At 44.9% G+C, this 24038-nt stretch overlaps 1 protein-coding gene across 1 annotated transcript in view; it reads right to left on the bottom strand.

Moving 5' to 3' along the window:
• The window catches only part of SDHB (succinate dehydrogenase complex iron sulfur subunit B), a 681600-nt gene that overhangs the window by 255051 nt on the left and 402511 nt on the right, over window positions 1-24038 (bottom strand). Inside the window, exon 10 of the mRNA XM_044061824.1 lies at window positions 16117-16218. Within this exon, the coding sequence (XP_043917759.1) occupies window positions 16117-16218 (102 nt within the window). The remainder of the gene's footprint in view (window positions 1-16116; window positions 16219-24038) is intronic.

The raw sequence follows: 24038 nt of genomic DNA, 5'->3' as shown, positions 1-24038 counted from the left end.
GCCTCTATCAAGTAGAGTCGGGAGTGATCCCTGGGGTGAACTTTCTATTTCCCATCCACTCATCAAGATTTCTCTTGAAGAGGGCCAGCGAGGTGCTCTGCTTGACATGTATGGGAAGTCTATTCCAGAGCATGGGCAGTCTCTGGATTATGAACCTGTCCCTCCAGGATTTTCTTTTGCTTGTGGTAATGAGGATGAGGTCTCAGTGTGTGGTGTGGAGGGATTGGGATTTCTTTAGATGTAACATTTCTAACAGTGCTGCTCAGACATGGCTTTGTAAGTCAAGCAGAGATTGCCTCCAAGTAGACTTATGAGAGAGAGAATAGCTGGTGTTTTTTTTGAGTCTGTCCGTGCAGGACATGTGTTTAAGGCCTAGGATCCTCTTTGTGAGGTACTTCTGTGGCCTTTCCAGCTGTTGCATGTGTCTAGTGAGGTACATGCGAAATGGGGCATTATACTTAATGACTGGCGTAATGAGGGAAGCGTAGAGAGAGAGATGATGACCTCTTTCTTCCTGGATGCAAAACCCTTGGGAATGAGTTGTGCCACATAGGACTTTCTGACCACAGTGGCAATGTGGTGGTTGAAGGAGAGGTTGCTGTCAACCTGTGTCCCTAGATCTCTTAGAACGCCTTCAGTGTTCAGTGGGCTCCCATCGATGTGGTAATTAGTGGGAACAGAGTTTTTCCCAAAGGGGATGATGACGCATTTCTTGGCATTAAGCTTAAGGCCATGGTTTCGACACCAGTCATTGGTCCCAGTGAGGTCTTTCTGTAGAATGTCTACATCACTTGGGGAGTTAATATTGGCTCCCAGCTTGCAGTCATCTGTGAACTTGGTCAGCCAGAGTCTCTCCGTGTTGGCCTGAACTTCTGAGAAGTAGATGCCAAACAGGAGAGGACCCAGGGCCAATCCCTGTGGGACTCCACTCGTAACTGGTTGGCAGTCTGACTTGGAGTCTGCTACTTTCACACTGTGGGCTCCATCTGTGAGCCAATTTGCAACCCACCTAGTGATATAGGAGTTGATGCCTAGTTTGGTGAATATCAATAATTCCCGAGTGGAGAATGGTATCAAAGGCCTTGGCCAGATAGAGATGGGCTGTATGAACTGCCTTGCCCTCATCCACAGCTCTGGTGACTGACTCAAAGTAGTCAACCAGGTTGAGCAGGCATGATCTACCTTTCACAAAACCAAACTGTGTGGTATCTAGAGTTTGGAGATTCCCTATATCCTTTTTAATTAGGTCCATGATGATGTGCTCCATAGCCTTACATATCAGACTCGTCAGGCTAATTGAGCGATAATTCCCAGGATCTGTAGTTGCTCCCCCCCTTTATGGAGAGGGATGACTGTAGCAGTGTGCCATGCTGTAGGGACAAAGCCTGAGGAGATGAGGCTGTGACTGAAAAGGGCACACCGGGAATACATACATTTGGTAGTGTGACCGAATGTCGATCAGTCGTAATTCTGAACCATAATGTCGAAACTCGTAGACACGAACGCTCGTAATGTCGCACGCAACATTGAATTTGAAATTCCTGATCGCACAACCACCGCAACAAGTGCTACCACGGGTCGAGAGGGGGGAATAGTAGCCTGGCCAGCATTCTGTAATTCCGGGTTCAGCATCTGCAGATTCGACATTTTGCGATCTTCGGATTCTGCTTTCGACATGTTCGCATTCGGACATCGGCCGTTCACTCAAATGCATGTATACCGGCACACAGATGTGGTGCCAGTTCACTTTGTAGTTCGTGTAAAACACATTCAGGGATATTGTCGGGTCCCATGGAAGATGTATTCTTGGCCTTGGACAATGCAGCTTTAACCTGTACTGCAGTAAATCTGGGTGCCTGGCATTCCTCTGGTATTGTGATTGGTCCTTTGGGGGGGGGGGGGTAAATTTGGCACTGAATCTGTCAGCCAGTATGTTGGCAATATCTGTTGGCTCAGTATAAGTACCACCGTTATTCGGTAACTCAGAGCAAACCTGGGTATTGCTGTGGAGATTCTTGATATAACTATAGAAGGCTTTGTGTTTTTTAGTGCGTGCTGCAATTCTGCCTTCATAGCTAGCTTTGGAGGTTTTGATGAGGGATCTCAACTTTTGGTTGAGGCTAATAAGGGAGTTTTTCCAGTCTCGGAAGCCACTGCTTCTCTGATTTCTACAGAATGGTCACTGAGGAGTGGAAAAACATACACCTACAGCAGAAAGGATATTTCCATCTTTTTCACACCTGGATAAAGTTTTTTATTACTTTTGAGCTAAATAGTGATGATCCATCAAAGGATCATTGAGAAATGAAGACTTAAATGGCTCCACAACATCACATAGATGCATCCAGGCATGTCTCCTAATGGCAGTGCCTGAACCTGCTTGCTCTGGTGGTCCCTTCGGCTGCATGAGCGACGAGCCTCAGACAAATTTGATACAGACTCCAAGGTAGCCCAACTGGGAAGCCACCTTTTCTTGGACATCCTCAAAAACAGTTCCTGCAAGGGTATCCAATTAACTCCTTTGAAGTCTGGTAAAGTGTGCAAAGAAATTCAAGGACCTTAAGGCAAAGGTCACTCATGCATAGACCTGCTTCCCAAACAAATCCTTCACCAGATACTCTCTGTTGGGTGGATGGATAGAGGCACTCTCTCTGGCCAGTTCCTTTACTGCAGCTGCTGCCACGACCATGGCATCAACAGCTGTTTGTCTTCTGGGGTGGACAGAATTCTGTCAAGTCTCCTGAGGATAGGCTCGATAGTATCAGGGGCCTTCCACACCCCTAGAGATCAACTGAAATGAGCTTGTCTGCAGGTGGAGTACCTAAATGGCAGAAGGTTGAGTGCCGAAGACCTGCAGGTACACAGTCTCCTCAGAAAAGGGATTTTGGGACTTACAGTCACTCATCTGTTTCAATATTTCCAAGATGTCTCCAAAGGAGACATCATCGGGGGTAATCTTGAGATCCCTCCCCTTCATCAAAGTCGATGTCTTTGGTGATAGATTCCTCTGGGGAATTCAAGTGCTTCTTGCAGTGTCTCTTCTTAGGGACCTCCTCAGTGGGCTGATCCTGAGAGGTATCAGAAGAGGGAGAACCGCTATCAGGGACCTCTGCGGCGTTGGCACTTGCTGACTCAGGGGGAGTGGAGGCTGAATATCTGGGCGTGAGAAGGAAAGGAACATGGCTCTGAAGTGGAAGAGGCCAACTGTCTGACTGTGACGGTCAGGACTCTCTCCATGGTCTCGAAATCTGGAGCCCCAGAAGAAGGAAGAGAGCCCAGAAAGTACAGTTTTGTACCAACCATAAATGTAGATGTCTGAGAGGTATGCATCTGCAGTCCTAACAAATGGGTTGTCCTGTCCTCAGGCAGCCCTTCGGTCGGCCGGATTCCAAAGTCTGGGTCTGGCCTCGGCTGATGTCGTACTTCACCCGACGTCATAGCTGCAGTTCTTCGGGTATAAAGGTATCAGCCGACGCCATTTTCCTCAGTGTTTCTTGCCCCAGATGCCAGGTGCCCTCTAGGAAGGCTAAATTTGGATAAATGTAAAAGTTTCCAAATAACAGAGAGCAAATAAAAATAAACATGTATGTACATATATACAAACAAATACACCATAATAGATTCCCCCAGCTAGCTAGAAGATGGGCAAATACCCTAGGAGTACCACAGAGGCGAAGGAGGGAGGGTAATCCTGACTGCAGATGCATACCTCTCGGACATCTACATTTATGGTAGGTACAAAACTGTACTATGTCCTTCAAGGATGCATCTGCAGTCCTAACAAATGGGTAGAATACCATAGCCAAACTGGGTGAGGAGGTAATAATAAGATTATGGTGTAGTTAAGATCCCTTGCAAAACAGCAGTGGCAAAACCTGCTCGGGATCTGGAGTATAAGGGTAGATTATAATGCTTGGCAAATGTATGCACGGAGCTCCAAGTAGCAGCCTCTAAAATGTCTTTGGTAGCCACTCCTCGTAAAAAAGCTGTAGTAGTGGCTGTAGCCCTTGTGGAGTGAGGTCTGATGTTTTCTGGAGTTGTCTTCCCATGGTAAGAGTAACAAAATCTAATGCAATTTTCTATCCACTTAGAGACTGTCTGTTTTGAAATTGCTTTTCCTTCCATTCCTGTTGCATATGCTACCAGTAACTGGTCAGTTTTTCTATTGCTCTTGGTTCTGTCCAGGTAGTAGCGCAATTGTCTATGTACATCCAAGGTATGTAATAGTCTTTCTCCCCTGTTCTGTGGGTTGGGGAAGAATGTAGGCAGGTGGATAGCTTGGTTTAAATATACCCTGGAGACCACCTTTGGCATAAAAGTAGGATTAGTTCTCATGGACACTATCTTGATGGAAGATCAGGAAGGGCTGTACTGCCATTAATGCCTGTAATTCAGAAACTCTTCTTGCTGAAGTGATTGCAAGCAGGAAAGCAGTTTTCCATGATAAGTACTGTAATTCTGCTGTTGCTGCTGGCTCAAAAGGAGGGAGTGTCAACTTTTCTAGCACAAAGTTCAAGTCCCAAGCAGGCAATGGTGGCTTCCTTGGTGGTTTTCCTCTCAGAAACTGCCTGAGTAGAGGATGTGAGAAGACTGGAGGATCCATGTTGTATTCTGCTGAAATAGCTGATGCATGAATCTTAATGGAAGAATAGGACAGGCCATTGTGGAAAAGTTCTGCCAAGTATTCCAGGATGTTAGCTATGTTTACCAGTGACACATTTTCTTCTTTTGCTGCACTCCAAATGAGATATCTTTTCCATTTTGCTGAATACGTTTTCCTTGTTGAGGGTCTGCGAGCCTCCAAGATAATGTCTTTAACCCTTTGAGATAAATCTGGGTTATTTTGTCTTATGCAATGCTCCAGGCAGTTAGCTGCAGCGTTTTTAGGTTTGGATGCAGGGTTTTGAAGTTGTTCTGTGTTAGCAGTAAGGGAACTAGGGGCAGAGGCCATATTTGTTCCCGAGACATACTCCTCAGTAATGGGAACCAATGCTGCCTCGGCCAGTCTGGAGCTATCAGGATGATCCTTGGCCGGTCTTCTTTGATCTTCAATAGCACCTTGTGCATCAAAGGAAGAGGTGGGAATGCATATGCTGTCAGGTTTTTCCAACTGAAAGATAGGGAGTCCACCTTCCAAGCAAGTGGGTGGTATGCCCTTGTGCAGAATTTTTTCAATTGGTGGTTGTGTGGGGATGCGAATAAGTCTATTTCTGGTAGTCCCCATTTCCTTGTAATGGATTTGAAGATGTCTGGATGTAGCATCCATTCGTGGGCATCCGTGGTAGTTCTGCTTAGGATGTCTGCTAGTATATTTTCTTTCCCTGGTACAAATACTGCCTGTAGCTGAATGTTGAAGCTCAGGGCCACATTCCAGAGGTCCACTGCCATCCGGCATAGAGGGTATGAATGTGTGCCTCCCTGTTTGTTGATGTACCACATAACTGTGGTGTTGTCCGTCCTTATCAGCAATTGACCCTGTCGAAGAAACGGTTTGAATGTCTGAATTGCCAGTTTTACTGCCAGCATCTCCTTTTGATTTATGTGTAGGTTCAGCTGGTCTTGAGTCCATAAGCCTTGTATGCACTTGTCCAGCATGTGTGCCCCCCAACTGAGGTCTGAGGCGTCCGTGGTGATAGTCTGGCTTGGTTGAGGGCTGTGGAAGGGCAGTCCCTTGTTCAATTGACAGGCCTGAGCCCACCATTGGAATTCTTGCTTCAGGCATGGAATTATTGGAATTTGGGTTTCTAGGCTGTGCTTGTGCTGAGACCATAAATTCCTTAGGTACCATTGCAACTTCCTCATATGTAGTCTGGCATGTGGAATCAATATTATGCAGGATGCCATGTAACCCAGGGCTTGCAGGACTTTCCTTGCTGTTAGCTGGTTCTGCTTTGTTAATGCCATGAAATAGAGAGGAAGGTGCTTCTGCTTTTCTGCTGTGAGGATGCCATTTGATTTGATGTGCCCAGTTCTGCACCCAAGAAAGTTATCCTTTGGGATGGCATCAGTCTTGACTTTTTTAAATTGACTGTGTATCCCAAGGCTTGTAGTAGATGAATGACCTTTTCAAATCTTTTGCTAATTTGTTTTGTTGTCCGCTTGTAACAGGCAGTCGTCCAGGTAAGGGTAAATTTGAATTCCCTGAAGCCTGCAATGAGCAATTACTGATGCCAGGCATTTCGTGAATACTCTGGGGACAGTAGATAAGCCAAAGGGCAATGCTGAGAATTGATAATGCTCTGATCCTGCAAGAAATCTGAGGTATCTTCTGCAATTTGGTCGTATGGGGACGTGCAGGTATGCCTCCTTGAGATCTAGAGTTACCAGCCAAGACTCCTTGCCCAGCATGGGAAGAAGCTGCTGTAGGGTCAGCATTTTGAATTTTGGAACAATGAGATATGTGTTTAGAGCGGACAGGTCGAGAATAGGTCTCCATTGGTTTTCTTTTCTTGGCACCAGAAAAAGTCTGGAGTAAAATCCTTGCCCTTGTTCCATAGACGGTACCTTTTCTATAGCTCCCATCCTTAATAAGTGGTCTATTTGTTCTAGAGCCTTTGTCTTTTGATTTGGAGGTAGGTTTGGCATTCCTCTCTTCCTTGGTAGAGTATGGAAGCGAAACCTGTAACCTTGGTCTATTGTCTGTAAAATCCATTTGTCTCCTGTGATGTGATGCCAGTTTTCCGAAAATAAGGCTAGCTTTCCGCCTAAGGGTGCTTCTAGTTGTTCCCTGGTAGGCGGTCTCAGAGCCAAGTCACTGTGATTGTCCTGTAGAAGTGGCTGGATCTGTGGCAGTACTTCGCTGGTTGTTAGGCTGCCACTGACGTCCCCTGTAGGCACCTCTGGATTGACCCCTGCCTCTTGTGCACCTATTCCTGCCTCTTTGTGCTCTGATGGTGTCTGGAAAGGACCAATTCTTGGAAGGCCAGTTCCTACTAAACCTTGGAGGCTGGACCTGTAAGAAATCCTTGACTGGACAGATTTTGCTTTCTCTTCCACCTTCTTCAGCACCTGCTGTGCAGGGGAGCCAAACAAATTGAGCTTATCCATGGGAGCATCTAGGAGCTTTGCTTTAACATGGTCTGGTAAGGACTGCTCTTTTAACCATGTATGCCTTCTGATCACTGTACCAGTCATAGCTGATCTAAAGGAAGCCTCCAGTGCATCATAGCCGCATTTTAAGGAATGATTACTAACCTGCTGAATGTTATGTACCATTTCCTGAAGAGATTTTTTGTCTAATGGTTCAGGCGAGGACAGTTGTTTAGTTAACTGATCTAACATAAATTCCTGATACTGAATCATGTGGAATTGACAGTTTAAGGCCCTAGCCGAAAGAGTAGCAGAAGTGTAAACTTTTTTACCCCATCTCTCTAAGGCCCTAGATTCCCTTTCAGAGGGGAGGGGGTTTTTGGCAGAGGTAGCTGCTACTGCCTTGGGTCCCTGAGAAATAGTTTCAGGATCTGCAAAAGGAGCCTTATACAAATGATAATGTGTGTCCGGAACCCTGTAGTACCTGTCAGGCTTAGCAGGGGCCGGAGGAAGAGAATCAGGAGCAGTACAAGCATCATTAAATGCATCATCCACAACAGTAAGTACTGGAGGAATGGCTAAAGGCCTATGCTGTGGCAAATGCAAAAAGGTCCTAAGCCTTTTCCTAGAGTCTGAAAAATCCTGGCCCTGCCATTGAAATTGTTCCCTCATAGCATGCAAGGTTTCCCCAAAAGAAAATTCCTCAGGAGGAGAGGCAGAAGGAATGGAGTCTTCTGCATCAGAGTCCTCATAAGGAGAATAAGGGCCCTCTGGAGGGTTTGTATTTTCTGAATCATCAGAGGAGTAATCTGAAGAAACTGGCTCAGGGGGCTCTGCTCTAGGCCTCTTGTCTGGAGGTGGGTGAGAGGCCCTGTCAGGGTGAGGTGGGTGAGAGACCCTGTCAGGGTGAGGTTGGGATCCCCGGATCAAAGAAATAAGATCCTCTGCTAGACTAAGCATTTGAGTACTAGAGCTAGTCCTGTGAGAGGGGGTCTTAGCAGGCACATTCTTGGTTGATTTTGCTGCTTTAGCCCTGGCAAAAGCCTTAATCGACATGGATGCAGGGGGCCTAGCAGCTCCACGTGCAGGAGTAGATATATCTAAAGGAATAGTATCAGATAAATCCTGTGAACCTGCAAGAGCAGGTGGGATTTCAGTAGCAGATTCAGCCATGCTGGATGAGGCCTCGGTAGGAGGCAAGTTTTCGGCCGAAGGAAGGACCGAGGACTCTGTTTCAGCCGAAACAGAGACACTCGCGGTTGACTTAACCGCGGTTTCGGCCGAAACCGCGGACCGCGAGTGTCGGTCCTTTTCCTTGCGCTTTTTAGTTAATTGCGAAGTCGGAGTTTCCGACGGCATGTTGTAAGCAAAAGCGGAGCCGAAAAACTCCTCAGCAAATTCCGACCGACGTCTAAGTGTCCGTCGGTTGAAAGAAGCACAGGCTAGACAAGCTGCTACGTCGTGGTCTGGGCCTAAACAAGGTAGGCAGTAAGAGTGGAAATCTTTATGAGGTATTTGTTTCCCACAAGTTAAACAGTTATTCACTTTTTCTGACATCGGCTGAGGCAAGAATGAGTCCCCAACGGGGTACTTAGCTTTTCAGAAGTCTTCGGTAGTAGTAATCTCTGGTTCTGACCGACCGGCACTTGCGAACAGCTTCTGCTTCGGGCGCCACGCGGCAAGAAAGACTGAGGAAAATGGCGTCGGCTGATACCTTTATACCCGAAGAACTGCAGCTATGACGTCGGGTGAAGTGCGACATCAGCCGAGGCCAGACCCAGACTTTGGAATCCGGCCGACCGAAGGGCTGCCAGAGGACAGGACAACCCATTTGTTAGGACTGCAGATGCATCCTTGAAGGACATCAGAGAAATACTGCCTTGGAACTGTGGTCACTCCCCGCTCCGAAGAGATTGCCTCCGAGACCGAAGCTGGAGCCGAGCTGATCAGTGCAGAAGCCCTAAGGTGCAGAGATGGCTCTGAAAAAATAGTTTCGACTCACCCCCCACCCCAAGAGCAAACTCTGCTCTGTGAGGCTTCCAAATATGAATGAACTGAAGACCTCTGAAGAACCTGTTCTGAAGAATAGGGATGTCTCCAGAACAGATACAGTCGGTGTTGGGCATCTTGGAGCCAAGAACTCTAATGCTTCAGATAAAGTCAGAGGAGGAAAAACCGGGGAAGTGAGGGAAGGATCAACTCCCATACCAGAGGGTGCCAGGTCTGAAGAGGTACCAGACAAAGTACAGTTTTGTACCTACCATAAATGTAGATGTTCGAGGATCCACATTGCTGCAGTCATAACCTGTGGGTAGTCCGCTGTCCTCGGTCGGCCCGAATACCAAAGTGTTAGGCTGGCGTCGGTCATGGTCGCTCAGATCTGACGTCAGTACGCCGTGGTACTAAAGCGCATGACCGACGCCATATCCTCAGTCTTTCTTGCCCCAGATGTCAGAAGGCCTAAAAAAGAAAGGCCATAGCCAAAAATAGAAAAATACCCAATCACCAATATAGAAAAAATAATTACCCCAAAAGCAACACAGCAACCCCAAACTACAGAGGGGAAGAAGGGAGGGAAAATTGGACTGCAGCAATGTGGATCCTCGAACATCTACATTTATGGTAGGTACAAAACTGTACTATGTTCTTCGTCTCACATTGCTGCAGTCATAACCTGTGGGTAGAATCCCAAAGCAAAGTTAAGGGAGGTTGGCAAAATCAGAAAGCATTAGGAGCTGCTAACATGCCCTGTAAAACTGCAGTGGCAAACCCAGCCCTAGATTTGGAATAAAGAGGGAGATGGTAATGTTTAGAAAAAGTGTGCACTGAACTCCAAGTAGCTGCCTCCAAAATATCCTTAGCAGCTACTCCCCTTAAAAAGGCAGTAGAAGTGGCAGTCGCCCTAGTGGAATGAGGTCTGATTCCAGCCGGAACATCCTTTCCACGATGAGAATAACAAAAAGCAATACAATGACCAATCCACTTAGAAATAGTTTGTTTTGAAACAGGTTTTCCTTGTGAACCCAAGTCAAAAGAAATGAATAACTGTTGAGACTGCCTGAACCCTTTAGTTCTGCTCAAATAATAACGTAACTGCCTGTGAATATCCAAAGAGTGCAAAATTTTTTCCCCTTTATTTTGGGGATCAGCATAAAAAGTAGGCAAATGAATAGATTGGTTTAAGGCCACATTAGAAACAACTTTAGGCATAAAAGTAGGATTAGTACGCAGGGATACCCTATCCTTAAGAAATATCAGGAAGGGTTCAACTGCCATTAGAGCCTGTAATTCAGATACCCTCCTAGCAGACATAATGGCCAACAAAAAAGCAGTCTTCCAAGACAAAAACTTCAACTCAGATGTAGCTGCAGGTTCAAAAGGAGGTAAAGTGAGCTTTTCCAACACAAAATTGAGATCCCAGGAAGGAGTAGGAGCTCTACGTGGGGGTCTTATGTTCTTTGCCCCTCTAAGAAATTGTTTAAACAAAGGGTGAGAGAATAATGGTGGGTCACAGTCATAGTGAGCAGAAATGGCTGCAGCATGAACTTTTACAGAGGAGAAAGACAAACCCTTGTCTAATAATTCTGTAAGATACTGAAGTGTAACACTCAAATTAGGCACTGAAACATCAAAGCTCTTTGTTGTGCTCCAAAGAAAAAATCTCCTCCATTTATCAGCATAATCTTTCCTTGTACTAGGCTGTCTGGCTTCCAAAATGACATTCAAAACTTGTTGGGGAAGCTGCGACCCCCCAGGGTCTAGAACAGAATATGCCAGGCTGTCAGATGCAGGGACTGTATCCTGACATTGAGGAAATGATTGCTTGCCTGGGACAAAAGGTGTGGAATTGATGGCAAAGGCCAAGGAGGCTCCCGTACTAAACTCCTCAGCAGAGAGTACCAGTGCTGACGTGGCCAATCTGGAGCTATTAGAATCATGCAAGGCTTGTCCTGTCTGACCTTCAAGAGCACCTTGGGAAGGACAGGCAGAGGAGGAAAGGCATAGACGTGAAGGTTGTTCCAACTGAAAGATAGAGCATCCACTTTCCAAGCTTTTGGGTGAAACATCTTTGTGCAAAACTTTGGCAGTTGGAAATTTAGTGGAGAAGCGAACAGATCTATGTCTGGAGTCCCCCAAGCCACTGTTAACTGTTGAAATACATGAGGATCCAATTTCCACTCGTGGGGATCCACCATCTGTCTGCTCAAAACATCTGCTAAGGAGTTCTGTGCTCCTGGCAGAAACCTTGCTTGAAGAGTGAGGTGCAAACTCAGAGCAGTCTCCCACAAAATCATAGCTTGTCTGCAAAGAGGGTATGAATGGGTTCCCCCTTGCTTGTTGATGTACCACATGACTGTTGTGTTGTCTGTTTGAATCAACACCTGTCCTGGTTGAAATAGATCCTTGAAAGCCATCAGCGCAAATTAGACTGCTAACATCTCCTTCATGTTGATATGCAAATGCTGTAGTCTGGGAGGCCACGTGTCTTGAATCCATTTCCCATTGAAGTGTGCTCCCCAAGCCATGTCTGAGGCATCTGTCGTTAAGATCTGACTCGCCTCTGGTCGGGTCACAGAGAATCCCTTGTTTAGGTGACATTCCTGAGCCCACCACACAAATTCCCTTTGGATGCAAGGTATTATCTGAATGACAGTGTCCAAATCGTGTCAGTGTTGAGTCCATACACTTTTGAGATATCATTGTAGCTTCCTCATATGTAGTTTGGCATTGGGAAGTACCAGAATACAAGATGCCATGAACCCCAAGGCTTGAAGGACTGTCCTTGCAGTCAGCCTGGACAGTAGGGATAATTGCTGGAAGTAAAGGGGAAGATTTCTTTGTTTGTCCGGGGTCAGAAAAGCCATCTGAGAGGCTGTATTCAGTCTCACACCCAGAAAGCACATGTCCTGAGAGGGTACTAGACTGGACTTTGTTTCGTTCACAGAATACCCTAGGCACCTTAACACTGCCATAACATACTGTAGATGCTGAAGTAACTTGACTTTGTCTTGAGCAAGAATCAGGCAATCGTCCAGATAAGGATAAATTTGTATTCCTCTTAGTCTTAAGAAGGCTATCACAGGAGCCAGGACCTTTGTGAACACCCTGGGCGCAGTAGATAAGCCAAAGGGCAATGCAGAGAACTGATAATGAAAAGTACCAGCCCGAAAACGCAGGAACCTCCTGCAGCTGGGCCTGATAGGAATGTGAAGATAAGCCTCTTTGAGATCCAGAGTTACCATCCAGTGGTCTTTGCCTAGCAGAGGTAGAAGTTGCTGCAAAGTTAACATCTTGAATTTTGGAATGTCTAGGTATGTGTTGAGAATAGACAAATCCAGAATTGGCCTCCAAGTGTTTCCTTTCTTTGGCACAAGGAACAGGAGAGAATAAAATCCTAGGCCTACTTCTGACGGAGGGACCCCCTGGATAGCCCCCATTTTTAAAAGTAAAAAAATCTGCTTGTGAGCCTCCAGCTTTTGCTGAGGAGGAACGTCTGGCATGCCTTTGAAAGGAGGCAAGGTGTGAAAATAAAACTTGTAGCCTCGATCTATAATGTCCAACACCCATTTGTTCTGGGTGACTAAAAGCCAATTTTGCTTGAAAAGTGCCAACTTTCCTCCTAGAGGAGCTGCCAGCTGGAGATACAGGTCATTGGGTCTGTTTACGAAAAGGCTGACCCCTGCCCTCACCGGAAGATTGTGCAGGGGAACTCCACGTCCTAGGTCTGAAAGAACCCTGAGCATGAGCTCTGCCCCTACCACGTCTAGATCTGCCCCTAGACTGTAAATCAGAAGAAGGATAAGCCCATCCCTTTGCAGGCCAATTTCTGCTAAACTTAGGGGGCTGCACCTGTAAAAATTCCTTAACTGTCTGCATGGACTTAGCTTTGTCTTCCATTTTCTTCAAAACCGACTCCACAGGGAACCAAACAGAACTTCAGATTGAAGGGGAGCATCCAAAATTCGAGCTTTAACATGCTCTGACAAATTCTGATCCTTAAGCCAGGCGTGCCTACGAATAACTGAACCAGTGGCAGCCACCCTGGAAGAAGCCTGAAGAGCATCAAAGCCACACTGCAAAGAATGCTTACCTACCTGATCAGAGGCATGAACTAAATCCTGCAATTCCTTACACTCTATACCCTCAGCTAAAGCATCTACCTTAGATTTCAACTGACTTAAGAGAAAATTCTGGTACTTCAGCATATGAAACTGGCAATTTAAAGCCCTCATCGCTAGAGTGGAGGAGGTATACACTTTTTTACCCCACCTATCCAAAGCTCTAGAATCTTTATCCAGAGGAACTGGATTCTTTACAACAGAAGCCCTGGCACCCTTAGGTCCCTGGCTAATAGTTTCCGGGTCAGCTCTAGGACTCTTATACAAATATTTATGAGCCTCTGGCACCCTGTAATACCTGTCTGGCTTGACAGGGGCAGGAGGTAAAGAATCAGGATTAAGGGAAGCCTCAGAAAAAACATCCTGAACAACATCCAAAACAGGGGGAATAGCCAAGGGCCTATGCTGTGGTAAAAACAAAAATTCCCTAAGCCTCTTTTGAGAATCTGAGAAATCCTGACCTTCCCACTTAAAATGCTCCCTCATGGAATGCAGGGTTTCAGAAAAGGAAAAATCCTCTGGAGGGGAAGCAGAAGGACAGGAATCCTCTGCATCCGAATCAGAATAAGGAGGAAAATCCTGAATGTCCTCAGCTGAAGACTCAGAGTAATCTGAGGAATGCTCCAATCCTTCCACCTCTGGCTCCACCCTAGGCCTCTTATCCGGAGGGGGCATAGAACCGCTGATTAAAGTAATCAAATCCTCTGCCATTTTCAGCATATGCTTTTTAGGAACAGAACCTGCAGAACTAGGGCTGACGCCTGTGCCAGAAAGACCAGGCCTGGCTTTGGAAGGTGCTTTAGTGACAGAAGTAGAAGGCCTAACAACCTTATGTAAAGAAGGGACTATTGAGAGGCCGCCTCGGCCTGACCTAACTCCCGAGAGGCCACTTCCTGTAAGATTAAAGGCTCCCCCTGAGATTCAGCTGAAACCTCGGCTGGATCCACAGATTCCACCGTAGTTTCCAAAGAACCGGCGTCCGCAACAGACGACTCATCCTGCTTGGACTTCAACGATTTTTCTTTTCGCTTCTTAGCGGTAGCGGGCGTCGGAGGATCCGACGGCATGTTGTAGTTACACCACTTACCGAAAACAAGTCTAGCACAATCTAACCTGCGTTTAATGGTGCGCTTATTAAATCTAGCGCAAAAGCGACACCCGACTACGTCGTGCTCAGGCCCCAAGCAAGGAATACAGAGAGAGTGGTAATCCCTATGAGGTATCTGTTTCCCACAAGAAATACAATTATTAACTTTTTCTGACATCCGGATTTAACTGAGGCAAGAAAAGACAAAAATATTCCCCAACGGGGTACTTAGCCCAACTTGGTCTTCGGTCTGAAACTCAGAATACGAAAATTTCAGGACGCCGAACGGCACTTGCAAACGCTGCTTCTGCTTCGGACTATGCGGCAAGAAAGACTGGGGATATGGCGTCGGTCATGCGCTTTAGTACCATGGCGTACTGACGTCAGATCTGAGTGACCATGACCGACGCCAGCCTAACACTTTGGTATTCGGGCCATCCGAGGACAGCAGACTACCCACAGGTTATGACTGCAGCAATGTGAGACGAAGAACATCCCTCCTAACCCAGAGTACATTATTCACCAGCCTTCTCTACATCATCTTCAGTTAAGCTCTTGGTGGAATGGATAGATAGGGTGCTAGGAAATTTTGGCCTTTCCAGAAAAGTCAAAGGCAGCCTTCCTGCAAAGGTGTGTGTGTGTAAGCAAACATCTCAACTACCACTTGAAAAGAGCTTTACGTGGGAAAATTTTTAGACTGGGCAAGGGGACATTCATACTTTAATATAATGTCGCTTCTGCTCTGTCTGAGGGGACCACACAAGTGAGATTATATATTTGTCCCACAGAAGGAATAATTTATAATAAACATGTTGGCAAAACACTATGAAGGCAGTGTCAAGTATTAGATCAGTACTAATTCACTTTTAATTTATGTCACCAAAATTGAAGGGTCTCTGCAAACTCTGAATATTCACAGTGTGTTGCATAACTAACTAAAGCAGGTAAGAATGCTGAAGTTGCTGCTTTGTTGTGCTATAACTACAGACTGCATCTTACAATTAGGAAGCTGTGCTTATTCACAGAAGCATAGTTGGTTCAACTAGTGCTCTTTGCCCATATCACAAAGCAGCATCCTTATATATAAAAAAAAAAATGATTTCTTGTTTAAAACTGTATCAAACTGCTTGCTACAGTTTATACCCTGCCTGCAGACCGCTCTATGGCACTCAGGTTTTAGTTAAAAAAATAACTAACTTGTCTGACAATCACGACAGGAATTCAAAAAGATGGCCATTAAACACTTGTTAGCTCATAAACTGTTAACTGACAAAGGAATTAAAAGAACTAGGAAACTAGAAATCTGGGAAGAGGTCTTTAACATGATCTTAGTCTAGATACATTTAAAAATCACACACTGACACTCCAAATTGAATTTATGGTTGTATAACTAAACCAAAATTTGATCAGTCTTGGTAAGATACAACAATGTAAGCATATTGTGAAAAGATTATAAAGTGGTTGAATGGCACTTTTGTACATTTCTGTAAATAACGTATGTTGTGATATCTGAAACCTGAAGTCTGAAATTTCAGGTTTGACTGTAAATATCTGGATTGGCTGATGACTCTCCTCAACACTTGCATCCAGGTCAGTTGACCTTCTCCACCCTTCCCTAGCAATGCTACTGCTTGCTCATGCAAACTGACAAAGTACACAATTTTCATGTTTTATGAATGGACTGAAGCTATTTTAGCAGCATACTTCATATGGATTCAACTAAATTATAATTTGTAACAACCTACTCCCACTGTGCACACTTATGAAAAGCTACAATCTGGAGGATTAACAACACAGTATACAGCGCACTATCAGCTCATATATGGGATCCTGTGCAACATAAAATACACTATTAAGCAGCAATCTTTAAGAATATCTTACCTGCATGAGAACAGCTGGACCTAGGTATTTATCAGCATTCCACCAGTAGCTGGGACAACTAGTGCTGCAGCAGGCACATAAAATACATTCATAAAGTCCATCCTGTGGGAGGAAAAAAGCTATAGTAACAGCTTTGACAATACCTTAGGAGGAAAAAAGCTTCATCAAGCATACTCTAAGGCAATTTTCAATGAAAATATCAATCTTATTAAGATGTCTCCTAAATTTAGCTATCAAAAAGAATCCAAGGCATCATGAGAGGTACCAATAATTAAACAAAGCCAGACTTAACAGATGCTGCTTATGTTTACATTTTTTTCATTTGTCGATCTATTAGCAATTGAAACAATGAATACCAATGGTGGTGCCAACAAAAAAAGCATAGCCATGAAAGTTTTTTCAGTGGAATGCAACACTTCAGGTCTTAACTGGAAAAACTGAAAAAGGAAAGGAAGGCACTGAAATTAGCAACTAATACTAATTTTACACAGACACACACTAAATTGAATCAAAAAGCTCCATTCAGGATAAAGTACAGTTTTGTACCTACCATAAATGTAGATGTTCGAAGATCCACATTGCTGCAGTCCTTACACTTGGGTAGTCCGCTGTCCTCGGTCGGCCCGAATATCAAAGTATAAGGCTGACGTCGGTCAAGGCGCATTTGACTGACATCAGGACGTCAGGGTACAAATGCGCATGACCGACGTCATATCCTTAGTCTTTTCTTGCCCCAGATGTCAGAAGACCCTAAAAATAAAGGTCAAAACCAAAAGACAGCAAACAAACAATCAACCACCCTTGCACTAATTATATGTACAATATATACAATATACACAATATTTACAACCCAACCCACACAACCACCTCTAACTACAGAGGGGAAGGAGGAGGTAAATTGGACTGCAGCAATGTGGATCTTCGAACATCTACATTTATGGTAGGTACAAAACTGTACTATGTTCTTCATCTCACATTGCTGCAGTCCTTACACTTGGGTAGAATCCCAAAGCAGAGGTAAGGGAGGATGGCCAAACTATAAGGAAGAAGGAGCTGCCAAAATGCCCTGCAAAACAGCAGTGGCAAAACCAGCCCTGGATTTAGAGTAAAGTGGTAGGTGATAATGCCTAGAGAAAGTATGCACTGAACTCCAAGTAGCTGCCTCCAGAATATCCTTGGTTGCCACCCCTCAAAAAGCTGTCAAGTGGCAGTAGCCCTAGTGGAATGAGGCCTAATCCCAGCTGGAATCTCCTTGCCATGATGGGAATAACAGAAAGCAATGCAAAACCCAATCCACTTAGAAATAGTTTGTTTTGACACAGGCTTGCCCTGAGAACTCAAAGCAAAAGAAACAAATAACTGCTGAGACTGCCTGAACCCTTTAGTTCTGTCCAAATAATATCGCAACTTGGGGATTTGCATAAAAAGTAGGCAAATGAATAGTTTGGTTTAAAGCCACACTAGAAACCACTTTAGGCATAAAGGAAGGATTAGTACGTAAAGATACCCTATCCTTATGGAAAATTAAGAAAGGCTCAACCGCCATAAGGGCCTGTAATTCAGAAACCCTTCTTGCAGAGGTAATGGCCAACAAAAGGCAGTCTTCCATGATAAATATTTCAACTCAGTAGTAGCTGCAGGCTCAAAAGGTTGTAGAGTGAGTTTCTCCAACACAAAATTGAGATCCCAAGCAGGAGTAGGAGCTCTACGTGGGGGTCTTATATTCTTTGCCCCTCTAAGAAATTGCTTGAACAAAGGATGAGAAAACAATGGTGGGTCACAGTCATAGTGAGCTGAAATTGCTGCAGCATGAACCTTAATAGAAGAGAAGGACAAACCTTTGTTCAGTAACTCAGTAAGATATTGAAGAGCCACACTTAAATTAGGCTCAGAAACATCAAAATCCTTTGCTGCACTCCAAAATAAAAATCTCTTCCATTTATCTGCGTACACTTTCCTTGTACTAGGCCTTCTAGCTTCCAAAATCACATTCAAAACTTGTTGTGGAAGTTGAGACCCTCTATGGTTCAAAACAGAATATGCCAGGCTGTTAGGTGAAGAGAGTGAAGTTTGACATTGAGCAAATGACTGTCCTCCTGGGACAACAGGTGTGGAATCGAAGGCAAAGGCCATGGAGGCTTCCGTACCAGACTTCTTAGTAATGGGTACCAGTGCTGTCGAGGCCAATCTGGAGCTATTAAAATCATCCTTGGCTTGTCCTGTCTGACCTTTAGAAGTACCTTTGGGAGGAGAGGCAGAGGTGGAAAGGCATACACATGAAGATTGCTCCAATTGAAAGAAAGAGCATCCACTTTCCAAGCTGTGGGATGAAACCTTTTCGCAAAACTTTGGCAGCTGATGGTTTAGTGGAGAAGCGAACAGATCTATGTCTGGAGTTCCCCATGACACTGTCAATTTCTGAAATACATGAGGATCCAATTTCCACTCGTGGGGATCCATAATTTGTCTGCTCAACACATCTGCTAAGGAGTTCTGTGCTCGGCAGAAACCTTGCCTGAAGATTGAGCTGTAAACTGAGAGCAGTCTCCCACAAAATCATTGCTTGCCTGCATAGAGGATAAGAATGTGTTCCCCTTGCTTGTTGATGTACCACATGACAGTTGTGTTGTCTGTTAGAATCAACACCTGCCCTGGAAGAAGTAAATCCTTGAAAGCTATTAATGCAAACTGGACCGCTAACATCTCCTTCAGGTTGATATGTAGATGTTGTAGTCTGGCAGGCCACTTGTCTTGTATCCACTTTCCATTTAGATGAGCTCCCAAGCTTTGTCTGAGGCATCTGTCGTTAAAATCTGACTCGCCTCTGGCCGGGTCACAGAGAGTCCCTTGTTTAGGTGACATTCCTGAGCCCACCACAAAAATTCCTTTTGAATGCAAGGTATTATTTGAATGACAGTGTCCAGATCCTGGCAGTGCTGTGTCCATACATTTTTGAGATACCATTGCAGCTTCCTCATATGCAGTTTGGCATTGGGAAGCACCAGAATACAAGATGCCATGAACCCTAAGGCTTGAAGGACTGTCCTTGCAGTCAGCCCGGACTGAAGAGATAGTTGATGGAAGTAAAGGGAAAGATTCTTTTGTTTGTCCGGGGTCAAAAAGGCCATCTGGGATGCTGTATTCAGTCTTACACCCAGAAAGCACATTTCCTGAGAGGGTACTAGACTGGACTTTATTTCGTTCACAGAATACCCCAGGCATCTTAGCACTGCTATCACATAGTCCAAATGATGAAGAAGCTCTTCCCTTCCTTGAGCCAGAATCAGGCAATCGTCCAAATAAGGATAGATCTGTATTCCTTTTAGCCTGAAGAAAGCTATCACTGGAGCCAGAACTTTCGTGAACACTCTGGGCAGTAGATAAGCCAAAGGGCAATGCAGAGAACTGATAGTGAGAAGTCCCAGCTCGAAAACGCAGATACTTCCTGCAACTTAGTCTGATAGGAACATGAAGGTAAGCCTCCTTTAGATCCAAAGTTACCATCCAATGATCTTTGCCCAGCAGAGGTAAAAGCTGTTGTAACGTCAACATTTTGAACTTGGGAATGTCCAGATAAGTGTTGAGGACAGATAAATCCAAAATTGGTCTCCACGTGTTCCCCTTCTTTGGTACTAGGAACAGGCGAGAATAAAATCCTAGGCCCACTTCTGGCATAGGGACCGGCTGTATGGCCCCTAGTTGGAGTAACAGAGAAATTTGCTTGTGAGCCTCTATTCTTTGTTGAGGAGGAATGTCTGGCATGCCTCTGAAAGGAGGCAAGGTATGGAAATAAAACCTGTAACCGTGGTGTATGATAACCAATACCCATCTGTCTTGGGTAATTAAACTCCAATTTTCTTTGAAAAGTGCCAACCTTCCTCCCAAAGGTGCTGCCAGACGAGAAGGCTCTGGCAGCTGAAAAGGTAGGTCATTGGGTCTGTTTACGAAAGGACTGACCCCTGCCCTCACCTGAAGACTGTGCAGGAGAACTCCCTGTTCTAGGCCTGAAAGAGCCCTGAGCTCTGCCCCTACCACGTCTAGATCTACCCCTAGACTGGGAATCATAAGAAGGATACGTCCACCCCTTAGTAGGCCAATTTCTACTAAACTTTGGAGGCTGAACCTGCAAAAAATCTTTAACAGTCTGCATAGACTTAGCCTTGTCTTCCATTTTCTTTAAAACTGCCTCAACAGGAGAACCAAACAACACATCAGATTGTAAAGGAGCATCTAAAATCCTTGTTTTAACATGGTCAGATAAATTTTGATCCCTCAGCCAGGCGTGCCTGCGAAGAACTGACCCAGTGGCAGCCACCCTAGACGAGGCCTGTACAGCATCAAAACCACATTGCAAAGAATGCTTACCCACCTGTTCAGAAACATGTACTAAATCTTGTAACTCTTTACATTCAATACCTTCCGCCAGAGCATCAACCTTAGACTTCAATTGTGAAAGGAGATAGTTTTGGTATTTCAACATGTGAAACTGGCAATTCAAAGCCCTCATAGCTAGAGTGGAAGAAGTATAAACTTTCTTTCCCCATCTATCCAAGGCCCTGGCCTCTATCTGCAGGAACCGGATTCTTGACAACAGAAGCCTTAACACCTTTAGGCCCCTGGCTAACAGTTTCTGGGTCTGTCCTAGGACTCTTAAAAAGATACTTATGAGCTTCAGGCACCCTGTAATACCTATCCGGTTTAACAGGAGCAGGAGGCAAAGAATCAGGATTAAGAGAAGCCTCTGTAAAAACATCTTCCACTACATCCAAAACAGGAGGTATAGCCAAAGGCCTATGCTGGGGTAAAAACAAAAATTCCCTAAGCCTTTTCCTGGAATCAGAGAAGTCCTGACCTTCCCACTTAAAATGCTCCCTCATGGAATGAAGAGTTTCTGAAAAAAAAAATCCTCAGGAGGAGAAGCAGAAGGAGTAGAATCATCCACATCAGAATCAGAATAAGGAGAGTACTCCTGCAAGTCTTCAGCCAAGACTCTGAAACATCCAAGCCTGCTCAAAACTCCTAGCTCAGGCTCCACCCTAGGTCTCTTATCAGGAGGGGCAAAGAACCCTAATCAAAGTAATCAAATCTTCTGCCATTTTAAGCATATGCTTCTTGGGCACAGTTCCTGAAGAACTAGGGGTGACACCAACTGAAGCTAAACCTGGCCTGCCTCTGGGAGAAGCCTTGGAAACAGAAGGAGAGGGCCTAACCACCCTAGGCAGGGAGGGGAGTATAGTAACCTGAGAAGCCCCATCACCCTGACCTGCCTCCTGAGAGGCCACATCCTGCAATAGCAAAGTCTCCCTGGGATCCCAAAGAAACCTCCGGTGGAACCACCGCTCCACCGACACCTCTAAAGAACCGGCGTCCGCACGGACGGTTCTTCTAGCCTAGGCTTAACTGCTTTGTCCTTGCGCTTCTTTGAAGAAGCGGGCGTCGGAGCATCCGACGGCATTTTATAATTGCACCGCTTCAAGACTAACCTGGCACAATCTAATCTCCTCTTTATAGTGCGCTTATTGAATCTAGCACAAGAGCGACACCCAACAACGTCGTGCTCAGGCCCTAAACAAGGAATACACAAAGTATGATAGTCTCTATGCGGTATCTGTTTCCCACAAGAAATACAATTATTCACTTTTTCTGACATCCAGTAAACCACTGAGGCAAGAAAAACTAAAATATTCTAACGGGTACTTAGCCAACTTTGACTCGGTCTGAAACTCCGAAATCGAAAAATTTCAGAACGCCAACCGGCACTTGCAATACTGCTTCTGCATCGGACCATGCGGCAAAAAAGATTGAGGATATGACGTCGGTCATGCGCATTTGTACCCGGACGTCCTGATGTCAGTCAAATGCGCCTTGACCGACGTCAGCCTTATACTTTGATATTCGGGCCGACCGAGGACAGCGGACTACCCAAGTGTAAGGACTGCAGCAATGTGAGATGAAGAACATCAGGAGATTTTTTCCTTTAGATCATGGCAAATGGTTCAATCTGCTAGTGGTGGGAGTGGTTGATGTCTCTGTGATGAAGGGAGTTACTGCCAGCTATGCCAGGAGAAGTAGAACAGTGGTTCTGTAACATATGTCAGCATGGAGTTTTGTAAAGAATTATATATCATTTGTATATCAAACTGATTTGTGCATGTGCTTGTGTTGAAAATGTATTTGTAAAGTTGCGTTAAAAAAAAAAAAGTACCAACATTGGGTCCTGCTGGACAGAAAAAGAAATGTACCTGTATGTCAGACTGTAATGTACGTGTGGAAATTAATAAATTGTAACTGAAGAAAAGAGGTTAAGCTTAGCCTCAACTAACTTTCAGAAAAAATATCCCAAAATAAAATTACCTAGTTTAGGCCATAAAGATCGTATTTTACAGTTCTGAATGCAGCCACAGACTAAATGTCTGTAAAAACAAGGACTAGGAATCCTGCTATATTGTCTTTAGAAGTGAACTAATTGCTGCCCTAGAAAGGTAGAAGTGTTGAAATAATTTTATGGCTTCCAGATGTTATAGCACATCTTAGCAAAGCTCTAGCTGTGTGTATGGTAAAGTACAGTTTTGTACCTACCATAAATGTAGATGTCCGAGAGGCATGCATCTGCAGTCCTTACAAATGGGTTGTCCTGTCGTCAGGCAGCCCTTCGGTCGGCCGGATTCCAAAGTCTGGGTCTGGCCTCGGCTGATGTCGCACTTCACCCGACGTCATAGCTGCAGTTCTTCGGGTATAAAGGTATCAGCCGACGCCATTTTCCTCAGTGTTTCTTGCCCCAGATGCCAGGTGCCCTCTAGGAAGGCTAAATTTGGATAAATGCAAATGGTTCCAAATAGTAGAGAGCAAACAAAAAATAAGCATGTATGTACACATATATACAAACAAATACACCACAATAGATTCCCCCAGCTAGCTACAAGATGGGCAAATACCCTAGGAGTACCACAGAGGGGAAGGAGGGTGGGTAATCTTGACTGCAGATGCATGCCTCTCGGACATCTACATTTATGGTAGGTACAAAACTGTACTATGTCCTTCAAGGATGCATCTGCAGTCCTTACAAATGGGTAGAATACCATAGCCAAACTGGGGGAGGAGGAGTAATAAGATTATGGTGTAGTTAAGATCCCTTGCAAAACAGCAGTGGCAAAACCTGCTCGGGATCTGGAGTATAAGGGTAAATTATAATGCTTGGCAAATGTATGCACGGAGCTCCAAGTAGCAGCCTCTAAAATGTCTTTGGTAGCGACTCCTCGTAAAAAAGCTGTGGTAGTGGCTGTAGCCCTTGTAGAGTGAGGTCTGATGTTTTCTGGAGTTTTCTTCCCATGGTAAGAGTAACAAAATCTAATGCAATTTCCTATCCACTTAGAGATTGTCTGTTTTGAAATTGCTTTTCCTTCCATTCCTGTTGCATATGCTACCAGTAGCTGGTCAGTTTTTCTGCTGCTCTTGGTCCTGTCCAGGTAGTAGCGTAATTGTCTATGTACATCCAAGGTATGCAACAGTCTTTCTCCCCTGTTCTGTGGGTTGGGGAAGAATGTAGGGAGGTGGATAGCTTGGTTTAAAGATACCCTGGAGACCACCTTTGGCATAAAAGTAGGATTAGTTCTCATGGACACTATCTTGATGGAAGATCAGGAAGGGCTGTACTGCCATTAATGCCTGTAGTTCAGAAACCCTTCTTGCTGAAGTGATTGCAAGCAGGAAAGCAGTTTTCCATGATAAGTACTGTAATTCTGCTGTTGCTGCTGGCTCGAAAGGAGGGAGTGTCAACTTTTCTAGCACAAAGTTCAAGTCTCATGCTGGCAATGGTGGCTTCCTAGGTGGTTTTACATTTTTAATTCCTCTCAGAAACTGCCTGAGCAGAGGATGTGAGAAGACTGGAGGATCCAAGTTGTATTCTGCTGAAATAGCTGATG

This window comes from Protopterus annectens, chromosome 2.part0, assembly GCF_019279795.1.
Source record: "Protopterus annectens isolate FY-2018-M chromosome 2.part0, PAN1.0, whole genome shotgun sequence".
In the NCBI taxonomy this organism is placed as follows: Eukaryota; Metazoa; Chordata; order Ceratodontiformes; family Protopteridae; genus Protopterus; species Protopterus annectens.
This window is presented reverse-complemented; position numbering and strand designations above follow the sequence as displayed.